Genomic DNA, 15,253 nt, shown 5'->3' on the forward strand with positions numbered 1-15,253 from the left:
CTCTAGAAGCAATTATATATGTAAAAGTCTACATGCCACAATACTAAACTATATACGGAGTAGTCGGACCGCTAATTAATTCACATGTGTAGCCAAATTGGACACAGATCCGTTAAATCATTTTCTCCTAGGCTATTGGGACATAGACATTGGGGTTATGTTTCACCCTTACAGGCAGAAAAACTCTTCTATAACCCTCTTCCTTCTCCTTATTTTACCGCTAGCTCAGAAAAGAGATAAGAACTAGAAGAGGTGCAAAGTTAAAAAGAAACAGAGCTGGGTGGACCAGGAATGCATGAGGGCGTTCAATTACAGCTTAGTCCATTGGGTGGACTTTTGTTGCAACTGTCCCACTGGTAAAGGGATCGTCTACACAGATCTTCAAAGGCTGTGCTGGCAGTGGGTTTACCCAATCTACATCTCGAGGTGCCTCGTCACGGTCACCACGACCTGGATTCTGTTCATGACAAGAGTTTCTACTTTTGAGATGACCGTCATGTTCATGCAGTGAAAGTCCCAAAGGGGAGAACTGTTCCCTCCTCTATGCAGATTCCCCTGAATATCCGGTGGGTCTATATAGGAGCCCCTGGTTAGAATGCTGGTGACTTCACATTGGGCCCATTGGATCAGAATACTAATTCTAATCATGTGGTGTCTGTGGTGGAGAGGTCTTTTGGCTTAACACAGTCCTTCTCCCTTGAACACACTCCGGCCGAAGACTGTGACCCGTGTATTCCAACCGATTTCCCGAAGAATATTCTCGGCGAGGGAACCAAGACCCCAGTATATCTCAACCCATGGTTCGAGAAGATACAGGATGAGGGCTAGTAAGGAGAGTGTGGGACGGACCAGCATGTCTGGCTAGGGATGTTGATCTGTTGTGGTATTCCGAGTAGTAGAGTCGGTACAGAGTCAAGTAGGCTCCAACCCAAGCACTTGACCCCTGCTGGAAGCAAGGTCTTTGGGTGCCTCCTATTATAAAGAAAATCAGCCCCCACCCCCCCCCAGCAATGGTACATTATCAGATCAACCACCCTGGAGGGGTCGGATGGCAAATTCTCTCTCCGAGACAGTTTATTCAGAATCTCCATCGAGAGGGGGGTACTCTCTCCTATGGGATACTATTTAATGTATGTCAGTTTCTGGTCTTGTGGCCCTCAACCATTTACAGACAGACAAAGAAATGAGGTTGTGTTCTGCGTCTCCCAAAACTCCAACAGTGGTAAGCCCTAGGGAGCAGCGTTTCCCCAATGTCCGATACCTGCGCTGCCTACATCTCCTATGCCCTGACGACCCAGCAATGAGTCAGGGCCGGGATGTGTTTATGTGGAGCATTAGATATGTCTGCCGTAAGCACCGGATCTCAGTGGTACAATACTTCAACGCTGAAAGGGATAAGGGTCAGTGTTATGAGCCTTATGCATAATTTTTTTTGGAAAGAACCTAGGCTTGGTGGCTTGCCACAACCAGATCCACAAGCATTTGTACCAGAATCCTCCATACTTTTCTTCAGGGACAGGCCCAAGGGGACCCCTGACACTTATGTTCGTGGAGTCAGTGTTGACCAGGAACCAGGTCAACCGGGTTAAGGCCTCTCCTTACCATGGAGCGATCCGGTTCTCCTGGAAGGACCCCCGCTGCTATGTGATCAAGCAGGTCCAGATCCACATCTAATTTTGGGACCGTTACCTCTCCACTTTGGAGTGAAGTACAGTAATGGTAAGGGCCCCGGCACTAGCTTATATCTCCGCTGGGCCACAAGTAGCTGAACATGTGTTGCTACTGACTGTGTCTGCTCAATTGCGCACACTGATAAAAACCCCTCAGGGATTCTCCCCCTTCTACAGCGGTATCTGTCAAAACCGGCTGTCCTGCGGTGCTCTTATAGTAAACCCGCATCAACCTCTTGCTCCAATTCTCTGTGGCCAAACACGTGATCCCCAGTCCACCCTCCGCCTCCGTGGGGGAATGGCTGATCCGAATTGGAAATGGCCGTGCACATTTTTAGTGGTCAGCTCTCTCTGCCTAATGGCAGCACACGACATCTAGTGTGGTTCTGAGTGACAGCAGTCAGATAGAAAACCGTTGTCACTGCTTGCAACTGCAAAAGCAGTTTCTCTATGGCGAGTCCTGTAAGCCTCCTGTGGAAGCTGGGACCCGGTAATGGAATACTTTCCATTTCTAAGTTTAAGAAAAGAGATAAAATAAAATAAAATCTAATATCAGCAAAAGATAGCTACAGAGCAGCCATAGTAAGCCCAACTCCTTGGGCACTTAAAACACACTGAGGCTAGGAGGGTTTGCAGAGGAAAAGAGTTCAGGCAGCAAGTATAAACAAATTTATTAACTTGTTAAGTGCCAACTCCCAGGCTCCCCACATACAACCCATGGTGGCAGTGTCTCCCAGATAGGCTGAATGAGAAAAGGAAAAAAAAAAGGACTTTTTTGATATGATGTCCGCTGACCAAGACTAATTAGAGGATTCTGCGTGATACAAATTTACTCCTCAGTCTTCTTGTCCAAGGAGGCCATATCAGAGAAAGGAATTGAGGTCCTCCAATTTAGTCGTAAGGCTAGACAGTCCAATACTGGTAAGGCTTCCCAAAGCTTTAAGATACAGGCCATTAGCCTAAATGGCAGGGAAGGAGGATGCTTGCGCTTTGAAAGATCAGTGGAGGATTAGATCTAGTATGTGACCCAGATAGGCTCAGAGATGGAAACGGAGGATGTGCTCTGTTCCTCCACCGCTGGTATTGGGAAGCATAATAATGAGCCAAAGACTGGGCTAAGGAACAGCTCCAGTTAGGCTCAGGCATGGCATAGAGGATTTGACAGCACCCCATGACCTGTAGGCGAGGCATAGACCCAGTGTCTGTGTAACCTATTGCTAAAGGAGAAATGCCTTTATAAATACAATTATCTGCAGATAAGGTTGCCAGCAGAACTTATGCATTTCCTTATTTTATAAAGTACTAGAAAACACAAATGGTTTAAAACATAAAACCAAATACTGTATTTACCAGTTAAGAAAAGGGGAGAAATATAGGAGTTGATGCTAGGCAAGACTTGTTGGATGCCTACCTTTAATTCTCTTTAGGACTCTTTATTTTCTACTGGTAGTTATTGTTGTTTATACTGTATAAGAATATTTTTACGTGCATTTGATTTCTCATGTTTAGAATTTTTATATTTTGTTAGATGTAATACTCAAGAAGAAAAAAATGACTATGCAACTAGGGAAGCTTTCTATATTACCATTATTACATTTATTTATATAGTACCACTAATTCCGCAGCGCTGTACAGAGAACTCACTCACATCAGTCCCTGCCCCATTGGGGCTATATCAATTATTACCCAACTGTAATCCCATCTATATGTATTTCCCAGTAAAAATAAACAATGGGTAATGAAATATTTAGAAGGAGGGCATATTCATTCACAATGCCGAGAGCAGTGTTGACTTAAGTGCAGCACAGAATACATTCAAAGCTTCTCTTGTGAACACATACCTCTGAATCGTCTTCATCAGAGAAGAGACCTCTAATTTGCTTCCTGGCTGAAGGTTCAGGCAGTTTAGATGTTTCTGTAGGCATTTGTACATTCTTGGGAAAAAAAATATTATATTTAATTTTTGTGATATATAGAACATAAGCACAATAAAACTTATATTAAATGTTCTGTTACAGAAAAGGAATGATTTGTATGTATTAAAATCTCCATGTGGTAGTTTCCAAAACGATTCATAAAAACAAATGATTATGAGTAAAGGAGGAACTCCAACTATTAAGTATGTTTCTAGGAGCAAATTAGTAACATTGCCCATACCGTGATCAAGACCATTCAAAATAGAATTAAATTACAACAATGATTAGAGGTACTTTTCAATCCCTTTTTCAGGTTTAGAGTGCATTGTGCCATGTGAAATTTCATAATAAAAAGAGGATTTTTATACTCACGATAAATCTGTTTCTCTGATTCCATCTTGGGGATACTGCTAACATGGGATTGTGTGAGGGGGAGGAGTTTGGCACTTAACTAGTTAAATCTGTTAATGTATGCTGCTGACAAACCCCTCCCCCTCCACAACCCCACTGTAGCATTCAGTTTAAGTATAAAGTCCCAAGGAAGGGGAGTTAATCAACCAAAGACCAAACAGCAGAAGGGAGGGAACGTAGGGTCCCCCCGAATGGAATCAGAGAAACAGATTTATAGCGAGTATAAATATCCTCTTTCATCCTATCTGCGGGACACTGCAACCATGGGGACTTTCTAGAGCAGCCCCCTTAAGGGAGGGACTGCTCTGACAGCCCGGCACGTAGACCACTACTGGCGCCTGCCGACGCAAAGACATTGAATTGGTAAAATTTAGTAAAGGTATGGACCGAGGACCAGGTGGCTGCTCTGCATAACTGGTCCGCCAAGGCCCCCATTTCCTGCAGCCCAAGACGCACCCACAGAACGGGTAGAATGGGCAACAATACAATCTGGTCGGTTAGCATTGATATAAGCCTGCTTAATAGTCGACGTAAGCCATCTAGCAATAGATTGCTTGGAGACCGGCCAACCACATATTGAAAAGTAAAATAAACTAAGAATCTGTGCGACAAATCTTTGATGTCTTATGGACAGATTCGGAGAGCTCTGATTACATCCAGAAATTCCATAGATCCTGCTCCAGACACTTGTGGATCGTCCGTGAACACCGGAAACCACTGAGAATCTAAACAAAATTGTGAACAGAAATGGCGCTATTGGTAAACAATCCAGATACTATTATAAATGGAATTCAATGTCCATATATTTTCAGTTTTTGGTAATTTTCATATCCTTGGTGTATCCACTCCTCTTTATTCAGTGTGCTTCTCTGTATTTTTGTGGTCCCAACTGAACTAAGTGGGGCCATCGTTCCAGAGGTTGAAGGGAGTACCACAGCAACCGCTGGAATTTCTGTGGGTTTAGAAAGCAGTTGTACAAATGTGGTAAACCCGTGCGTCAGGGCAGCCGCCCACGCTGGTATTTCAGTTATAGTTAGGGCGTTAGTCTATGCCTCCGCTACCATGGGAGCCCCACCGCAGTCAGTACAAAGCGCCCCCGGGTCCTGCTGCTAAATGGGTAATTTAACTTTACACTTGAAGTATAATATTTAGCATGAGGTGCTTTACCCTTGTCAGACATTTTAAGGTAACAGAGTATAGCAATAAAATGTAATACAGGCAATCACACAAGAAATAGACAGAAGATACTAACTAATCTATGACAGAAGTCAAAAGATAGTATCCCTGTAGAGGCTATATGTGAAAGCAAAAGGATTTATGCAAGTAATATTATACTAATATATATGCATGAATAAGTTTTCTAATTCACCTCTATCTATTAATAGTGAGTATTGAAAAAAGCTTTTGGTACTTAGCCTTCCCAAGGCTAAGCTGTAGCAGGAGAAGTCTATCAGCAGCTCTGCATATTCCTCAGAAGGAGCTGATGCTTTTCCTGAGGAGATCTTGGCACCTTGGGAGAGTCCAATATTCCTCTGCAGGTGGGGGAGCTCTATTATACTAGCTCTCCCCGTCCTGCATTTGCTCCATTTTTGCAGGGTAATGATGTTAAGGGCAATTTACTGCTTATCTATAAGCATTAATCGCCTCTACTTTTTTTTCCTGGCCCCTGCAGATGAATACCATGTTTCCTTCCCTCCTCTTCTGAGAAGGGGACTTGGAACAGTCCATCATGTCAGCTTCCGACTGCGAGGATAACCGCTGCCATCTGCCTTTGTGGCAGCGCCGGTAACCTGTAGCGATCAGTGTGACAGCGGCTTATATAAGCCGCCTGTCAGCACTGTATAGAAGCCAGCACAAAAGTTAAAAAAGCATCTGTCTGCTGTCAGTGAGAGCCGTCCGGCTCTCAACGACAGCTGCTTCTTCAACTAACGAGTGCGCTCTGTAAGAGTACAGAGCACACCTCTGTTTAAAAATAAAAAGAATAAAAGTAAAATAAAACATTTAAAGCAAGAAAAAATAAAAATAAAAAAATAAATAAAAAATTACTGCCTAGCTCAGTGAGCCCAACTCCCTTGGGCACTCAACAGAAACTGGAGGCTACAGGGGGGTTGCAGAGGGGAGGGGTTTGTCAGCAGCATACATTAACAAAGTTAACTAGTTAAGTGCCAAACTCTACTTCCCCTCACACAACCCCATGTTAGCAGTGTCCCCCAGATAGGATGAAAGAGAAAATACCCTTGCATTACCGTCTTATACTTTCTAACTATTCAGATTTTGGCGGGACAGTTCAGATTTTGGTGGACTATCTCAGTGTCCTAATAGTCAGGACTTCTGTCCTGATCACAGGTAATGTTAGCAGGTGTTGTTCTTTTGGTCTAGGTAGAGAGGATGGGGCAGCCTAGGGCTTCAGAAGCAGGTCCCCCTTTTGAGGTGCCCCAATTTACAAAATGGGAGATATTGCAGCATGAGTTTTTCATTCTAATTTGGGTGGTTTTAAACACAGCACTTTTATGTTAAAAGTGAGGAGTTAGAAATAATTTGTTTATTTTCAGGTTACTTTTCATCACAATACTACTGCAGATGGAACAAAGCCTTACAGCGTGATCCAGCGCTTGCCAAAATTAAATATGCCAGATCGCACTGTAGTAACCATTCTATACCGCTCCAAAGGGGTCCTGCATAGCGCAGTTACAACTGGTCATCACAATCAGCATTCTTAGTTACAGACACCTAGTTGCACTGTAAGTTAAAGTTAACTTTGCTTCATCGGAATTTCAAACAAGCCTATGTTGTCTTGCACTGACAACCTCAATAGACTTGCATGCAGAATATACTTACTCGGTCATCAGCGACAGCCCACTTCTTTATAACCTCTATGTGGAAAACTACATTCCCTGTCAATCATGTTGCAGAAAAACGTAACAGTGATTTTAATAATATCCATGTTAAAAAATGCAGAGGCTGCATATCCAGCATAGAATAGTATTAATATTTTGTAATTTGTAATAGCTAAAAATTGCCTTTAAAAATCATGCCATGATACACCCCATTTGTCTTTCTTTCAGAGTGGCACACCTCAAGCCTCCATAACAAACCAATCTTAACTGCAAGTTGTTGCTTAATTATAATAAGTAGCCAATAAAAATGCTTTCAAATTCGCACCTTCTTTTCCGGGATTGTAGGTTTAGGGGCCTCTGTCTCTCTTGATTTTTTACTTGTTGCAGAATTGTGATCATTAAATAAGTCATCGTCATCAGCAAACAGATCAGAGGCTTCTTTGGCTTTCCCTAAGAGTCAAAATGCATTTTTTAGAACAGTATTAACAAGTGTAGAACTTAAACTATGTACTGAAAGTGATTAAACCATCATTGACATATTGCAAAACAGATGTTTTTGAACCTAACAAATTTGCACTGTAGATTTACACAGCTTACATGTTGCTATAGATTAGAGATCTACTAATTGACACAAATACTATATGGAAAATGTCCCGTAACTTATTATTATTGTTTATTTGTTAGGCGCCACAAGATTCCCGCGGCGCCGTACACAGTGCAAACAGACTGTACAGGGTGAAACAGTACAGAATAAACACAAAGTAATAATACTTCAGAAACTCTAGGCAGGCAAATTCAGTAAAGACAGAGCGGAAGAACAGGTGTGGAGACAGGAGGGAAAGAGAGCCCAGCTCATACGAGCTTACATCCTAAGGGAGGGCAAACAAAATCAGGCACAAAACTTAAAGTATGTATCATTAAGCCTCATTCATTAATGCAAAAAAGTTCAGGGCAAGTGCCTTTTGTGACATTATGTGCTTACTTTTTTTTTTTTTGCAAATACACTGATGTTACAGGTAAGCCTTTGTTGTGTGCTTTGTCTGCACGTTGCAAGTTTCACCGTTTGATGAGAGGAGAGTTTCTTGCAGAGTGCAGATTAAACACATGAGTGTTGCAAAAGAAAAAACAGGTATCTGCCCTCCCTCTAAGAATGTGAGGTGGCTCCCAGGAACCTTTTTGCACTTGTTTGGGCTGATACACACTGGAAGATGATTTATTAGCCCCTTTTTTCTGGACTTTTTTTTACCATTCATTTGGGCATCATTCCATATAGGATTCAGTATATTGGCAGTTAATGAGTTGGATCTCCTTTTTAATACGCAATTTATGCCTTAGAATATTATGTATAGAGATGTCAGGTTGAGTGATCACTCTATGTTTATTTGTGCCTAAGTTTTCATTACATTTGCTTATAAAGCACCATTGTTAAATTCAGTTTATTTCCTACATCAATTCAGGCACCTGGGAACGCTCGCCCCTTCTATACTATAAACACATTAATGTGTCTGCTTTTGCAACTACATGCAAAAATTTGCTTTGCATGAGGAGATTATTAAAATAAGACACGTGAACACAGGCACAATTATGGAAGAATTCCCTACTGTCTGTTTTCTCCAGACAAAAAGCCACACAAAATTCTGTTAATATAAAAGAATGTTGCATACCTCTAGGTTCCGCTGTAGCTGATCCACCAAAGATCTCGTCATCATCGCCAAACAATCCTGCGTTATTCGGAGGCTGTGGAGCAGCATCTGTAGGAGTTGGAAGTTTCCTTTTATCCTTGTCTGCCAACACTGAGGAGTTAATGACATCCTCTGCACCTATAGCAAAAACAGTACTTAAAGTATGCAAGATACCATTGATTATTTTCATATGTTACAAAAAAAAAAAAAAAAAAAAAAGTTGAACTCATACTCTGCTGCCACATGAGTACAATGTACAATTTCCCACAACTCAAAGGAATCTTGGTGATGTTATTCTGACGTCATCAGGTTTCCTAGCACCTACCCTGCCCCAATTGCAGAAGTGCTAAGGAAGTGCGCATTTACAGCTTTGTGATTCAGCAATCGGCGGGTCAGAAACATGGGTCATGCTATGAATACCAGTCATAAAGGGCCATAATGTTGTCACTCTGCCTACACAGGCGACAGGGGCTTTTATCCAGCCAAAATAAATATAAGCCAATGTGATTGTATTAAACCCTAAAAGCTACAAGTTCCAAAGACAATTAAGGATTGTATGCTCAAACTTTACCAATGTACCATTAAGATCACATATATTATATGAAAAAGAGTTTCCATTGAAAAGATATCATAATCTAAACCAATAAATCTCAAAAGGCAATTCCCAAACCATAGCAACAATGGAGATATTCACCACCTGTCAATCCTGCAGTCATACAGCCCTTACTGACAGCATACGCCTTAATAATTGATCAGACAAGGACTATATTCAGATCTATGAAATTCCACAGAATGCCAATTCGAAACTCAAGTGTCAATGTACCGAAGCCAAGATTTGGGGACCAGTGCAAAAATATACTTAAAACATCTCCTCAAATCTATGAGAGCTAAGATAACCCATCTGTGATAAGTCAGTTATCTCTTTCAAATATGTCCCTAAGCATTTGGAAAGACTGTTCAGAAAATTATTATTTGTATTTTGCGATCCACAGAATACATAACATTGAGCTTATTCCATACCGAGAAAAAGGGAAACCCCTCCATAGGGTGGCTTCTTTTTCACATCCGATGGCAATGGTTCTGGGAGTATAGGAACAGACATAGAAAAGTTAAACAAAACAGAAACTAAATGATGAGAGATGTCAGATGTAATAAAATACTCTGGTGAAAGTGATAGCAACTGGACATAATTTTAATGAATGAAACTACATTCATGAAACATTAGTTTTACATAAGTCCCTCAACACAGACTTTACTACCTGGCTTTGCAACAACAGGTGGTTCTGTTGGCTTGTATTCCTTGCCATGGACGTCAGAGAAAAGGTCACCCTGTGGCCAAATGAAAAATAGATAAGAAATAGAATATGGCTGCACGGACCTATAAAAATGATGAAATCCAGGGGAAAAGGTTCTCAGCATATAATGTGTAGTTCACAAATTACAAGAATTGTGGTTACAGGATTTGTCAAGTTTTTAATGTATAATGGGACTAGATGTATTTTATTACATTAGATGTATTACTAGATGTAATAAACCAACCTCTTCCTCATCGTCATCAAAAAGCCCCTTTCCTCCACTGAAAAGACCTCCTTTATTGCCAAAGAAATCTTCATCTGTAAGCTTGGGTGGCTTAAAAATATCATCCTCTTCATCTTATTTAAAAAAATAAAATAAAAAAAAAAGGAGAAATAGTGAAAATAAAATGAAGGTATAAGAACATAAAGTGTTACTACTTTAGATCTCTCCTGTACAATTACATTCAGGTTTATTAATACTTTATATGACTACTTGGAATAAACTTAACAAACAAATCGCTATATACAGGTTCAGAAGAAAAGCAAACTAAATACGTTCTTAGTCAAGATTTGATGCTGCACTTGTACACACAAAATTCTCAATGTCCAAAGGTTACAACAGATGTATTTAGAAGTTACTACACAGACCAGCATACCATCAGAGGGAAGTTTTCTAGCTTCTCTTTTCTCTTTTTTGCTTTTGACTTCCAAAGATGAAATGGCTGAAATAAAAATCAACATTAGAAAGTTATTTTTGGACAATGGCAATAAAACAGATAGTAAATTAGCAAGTATGTCCAGAAAATAGATGTTGGGCTCCCATTTCATTTCTATCTATTGCAGAACTAGTGCCAAGAATGAGAAGGTCTAATTTCTCACTATAGTATTTAAACCAGCAATTATTAGTTAGTCACCAGATTCACTTTCTCTTATTATTTTTCTCAAGACCGTCTTACATGACTGAACAAAATCAAAACTGGTAGATGAGACTTGTTCAACAGACACCAGACTTCTCTGTACTTACATGACTGATCCGATTCAAGCCTTTTTGGAACTTCCACTTGTATCCGTGCCGCCAATTCATCAGCAAACGATTTTGTTCTTGTCTTTGTCTAAAGGCAAATCCAATAAACATTCAATCATCAGCACTGTGTATTTATATTTTTCCCCTATGTGGCTGCAAGGAGAATTCTGGTATGTTGTTAGGGAGGCATCATGATGATGCTAAACTTTCAACACATAGGACAGTGTCAGAATTACATCGAGCACCACTTTATCCATCTTATATTTATTCGTTACAAGTAAAATGTCCTCTTACTAAAGTGCGGTTTAGAAACGATATGACATCTTCTCTCAGATTACTGCTCTTTGCAGGAGCAATTTACCAAACAATTTACAGCCCTGGGATAAGTGCTATGAATGGAGAGTTTAATTTCTGTAGCATTCATCTGTAGCAAAGTATGGTCAGCTGCTATGAAAACCTACGTGAATAAAGCTTCTTACTAATCTGCAATGTATGCTGTCCCACTCCCTGGAACTGGAGAGTGATGTGTTCAAAAATAAAATGTAATAAAAAAATAAAAATACGTGTCCTGGGTTTTGAATAGGATTTGTCACCTTGTACTTCCAACCTAGTGATGAGGTCCCTATCCTGGCCCCTCTTGATGCAGTATGGGGAGGGTTTCAGTAAAACAACTACACTCTACAAAGGAAGGCACATATACTTGTTTTACACATGTGTACTTAAGCATTATAGGGGATTATCTCAACTCAGTTTGTAGTAAAATATAATCTACATGCTGTAATAAAACATCAGCCCTAGTTGTAACATTTTGATTTAAACACATTAGTAGAGTACCTGTTTACATGTATTAAGTTAGAAATTTTGATAAAAAAAAACTATATGCCACACAAGTGATGGAAATGAAACATTTTGATGTCGCAACCAGGTCTTACAGATTTATCATTTTCCTCCTCTTCCTCTTTGTCTGAATCACCAAACAGGTCAGAGCCATTGTCTTCGTCCTCATCACTCAGGGCTGTGCGCTGGTGAAAGAGATAGAACCATAAAGTATTATATTAAAAGTGAGCCAGTTGGGCTATGGGAAATTAACAAGAACTAGATATAATGGGATGGAATGGGGTATTACTTATTGAAAAGATTACCGTTTTGTTTTTTAAAATAGGGTTTAAAAAATAAAAAATGTCCTCCAACCCTCTATTCACCCAGGATATGAGCCATTGCAGTGTGCACAAAATACTAAACAGTATATGTGGGCAATTCTCTCTGCCCTATGTCACGTTTTCTGACTGCTCTCCAGGTAACATTAAGGTAAGGTGATGCACTTACTTACAACAAGAAGCCATTAACATTTTCTTTAACAGAAAAAAATGCAATTGCTATTCAATAGCAAACTTAACTTTCTTTGTATCCTTCAATCAGAAGTAAACAATGTGTGACAGTGAGTTTGAGAATTCAGTTGAGGAACCGTAATAACCAGGCATCATCTAACAATATTAAAGGTGCTTAACCCCATTAGCTATTCTGTGCCTTCAGATGGCTGGAGGATAAAAGTCCATTAAATGTAACACATAAACAAAGGAAAAATGTGCTTACTCCAAACTATATGAATTAGGCACAGGCTTGGTAAAATAATGATGTATTTAACCACTTAATGATCAATGGGCTTTAAACCTGAAAATTTTTTAAATTTACACTATTGTTTCAGATTAATGAAGAATAAACTTTTGACTCCAGGAAGCGTGCTATACTTTAATGCGTATGCCCCTACTGAACATAACATGCTCTTGCAAATCCCCGATCTGCAGCTCCAAGCTTATAGGGCAAGTGCAAGTTAACACTAAATTCTGCTTTATCAGCCTTAAAGCAATGAAGATTTTTTGTGGCCGACAATTGTACTCACTTACGGCCAATTCTAAATAAAACCCTAAAGGGCATATTCAATTGATGGCGGGATCGCCGAAAATCCCGGGCTCCAAAAATATTACCGTTAATACGGAATCCAGCGAGTAAATTACCATATTAACGGTTTTTACGCGCAGGATTACCGTTTTAACGGTAATATTTTTGGAGCGCGGGATTTTCGGCGATCCCGCCGTCAATTGAATATGCCCCTAAGTGTGCAGATTTAAAAGCTGGGAAGATCTGGAATCCGCTGAGCTAGTGGGGAGTGGTGGAGTAATCGCCCCAAAATATAGAGAATATAGGATTTGTACTCTCTTGTGCGAAGGCATCACAGTAGGATGTAGCTCCTACGTTTCGGCAGGTTAAGCGACAGATTTTTAAACAACACTAAATTGTATTTATATTTGTAAATAGTCATTAGCAGTAATATTATATAAAGATATATGAACTAAATATTCTGACAAGTGTTCACTTTCAAGTTTACCTGCAAAGTTTAGGAGTGCTAATGATTGGTGCATAATGGATTCCTATGGGAATCTTCATTAAGTACAAACTACACAATGCTACTCAAAGGACTGTTAAAAGTAAGATGTACAAGATTTTCTCAATCTTTTTAAAAGGCGTTATGGAACTTGCAGACATGGACATTGCATAACAGTGAGTGAGAGGTTTCTCACCAATTTTTTCTCTTCCTCTGAATTGTTGCCAAAGTCCTCTTCCGAGTCCTGTTATTGAAAATGATAGATGACAAAAACATCTCCAGATAGTTATACATAATAAGTATGAAAAAAACATGACAAAAATCACGTCATGGGTTGATCCTCCCTCCTTTCAGAGTGGAGTCACTGCTATCACACTGTTTCCTACTCTTGCTTTCTAAGTTACCAGAAAATAATCATTGTGAAATATAGAATTACAGTAACTGAGCATTGTGCAAGGAGGGTGGAGAAACCCTTTGCACTTTCAAAATAAAAGTGAACACTTAAATCTGTCCCTCAATAAAAGAAGTGTTTAAATGGAACAACAGAAAGTTACTTAAAAAGTCAACAAAACAAAAATACCTTTGTAAATCATATTTACATGAAATAAAGAAAACCAGTCAACAGAATTACATTTCTTTTTAAAATGCTGACTCCAATCATACATAATTTTACACAGCATATTAACAGTTATTATTGTGATCACAAAACTGAATGACTGCTTAAGCCAGGCCTGTCCAACCTGCGGCCCTCCAGGTGTTGTGAAACTACAAGCCCCAGCTTGCTTTCCCAGTAGACAACCAGTTGATAGCTGGAAGGGCATGCTGGGACTTGTAGTTTCCCAACACCTCGAGGGCCGCAGGTTGGACAGGCCTGGCTTAAGCGAAGGGCTACATAGTAATGACACACAATTCCTTCTTTTCCTGTAAATGTATTTGTAAGTTATAAAACATCTTAACTGCAACAAGCTATTAAACCTTTAAACAATATAGACTAGAATAATATGAGACTATTAAATTATTATCCCTAGTGTTCCGCTATACAGTAACGGAAATAGTGCAGTTATAGACAAGGGGAAAAAAAACAGAAGATGTTTTACCTCATCATTCTCTTTATCATCTTCTTCCTCACTGTCAATTACACTTCCCCTGTCATTGTCTACAGACCCTTCTGTTGTAATAGAAATGTATACATGAAAACTCACTTAAAGGAACAACTGTTTCAAAAATGCAAGACTTAATTGTAAGAAAGATATAATAACAGCAGGACACTACGAAATGAAAACAAATAATTTTTTTTAAAAAGCTATCTGCAATTTCTATTTCAACATAAAGCATTCTATGGGGCATATTCAATTCTTGGCGCTCTTACGGCGCACGCACTATTACCGTTATTACGGTTGTTTTCTCGCTGGATTTCAGCTCAAAGCTCAGGGAGCTGCGAGCTGAAATACCGTGATAACGGTAATAGTTTTAACTCCGTGGGGAAACTAAAGAATTGAATATGCCCCTATGAATATTGTCCACTGAAACCTTTGGAGGTCATAACTGAAGTAAACATTATGATCAGAAATTAAGTGCAAACTCTGTAGTTACATTTTTATAAAGAATTGAACAACAGCTACTCCTTGAAACAAGATGCTGCAACAAAAATACTTTCTACTATTAAGTTCTCTGGTGTAAAGCTTGATAATACAAGCGATCTCCGTACTGATTCAAAGACTCATTGTCCTTGTGTTATTATTTTCCACAAAGTATGGTCTCCCCGTGTTTTCGTGGGTGTCCCCTGGGTGCTCAAGTTTCCTCCCACACTCGGCTGCTATTAAATTGACCTTAGTGTGTGTCTGAGTGTGTGTGTTAAGACATTTATACTGTAAGCTCCAATGGGGCAGGGACTGATGCGAGCGAGTTCTCTGTACAGCGCTACGGATATAGTGGCGCTATATAAATAGCTGAAGATGATTGTCCAAACAATCACACATAATATAAACCTTGCAAAATGCTTATAATTTACAATTGCAAATTTCTATCAGTATAG

General features: G+C 39.7%; 1 protein-coding gene across 3 annotated transcripts in view; it reads right to left on the bottom strand.

Annotated features, from left to right (window-relative positions):
- Positions 1-15,253, bottom strand: part of WASHC2C (WASH complex subunit 2C) — a 41,001-nt gene that overhangs the window by 19,816 nt on the left and 5,932 nt on the right. For 2 of the 3 annotated variants that reach the window (XM_075216554.1, XM_075216552.1), the window contains exons 6-16: positions 14,316-14,386; positions 13,415-13,462; positions 11,768-11,857; positions 10,836-10,923; positions 10,468-10,533; positions 10,056-10,168; positions 9,776-9,845; positions 9,537-9,596; positions 8,499-8,654; positions 7,160-7,284; positions 3,512-3,604 (exon numbers count right to left, since the gene is read on the bottom strand). In XM_075216554.1, coding sequence (XP_075072655.1) covers positions 3,512-3,604; positions 7,160-7,284; positions 8,499-8,654; positions 9,537-9,596; positions 9,776-9,845; positions 10,056-10,168; positions 10,468-10,533; positions 10,836-10,923; positions 11,768-11,857; positions 13,415-13,462; positions 14,316-14,386 — 980 coding nt within the window. The remainder of the gene's footprint in view (positions 1-3,511; positions 3,605-7,159; positions 7,285-8,498; positions 8,655-9,536; positions 9,597-9,775; positions 9,846-10,055; positions 10,169-10,467; positions 10,534-10,835; positions 10,924-11,767; positions 11,858-13,414; positions 13,463-14,315; positions 14,387-15,253) is intronic. The other variant, XM_075216553.1, reaches the window with a different exon arrangement.

The sequence above is a fragment of the Mixophyes fleayi genome, chromosome 6 (genome assembly GCF_038048845.1).
Source record: "Mixophyes fleayi isolate aMixFle1 chromosome 6, aMixFle1.hap1, whole genome shotgun sequence".
NCBI lineage: Eukaryota > Metazoa > Chordata > Amphibia > Anura > Limnodynastidae > Mixophyes > Mixophyes fleayi.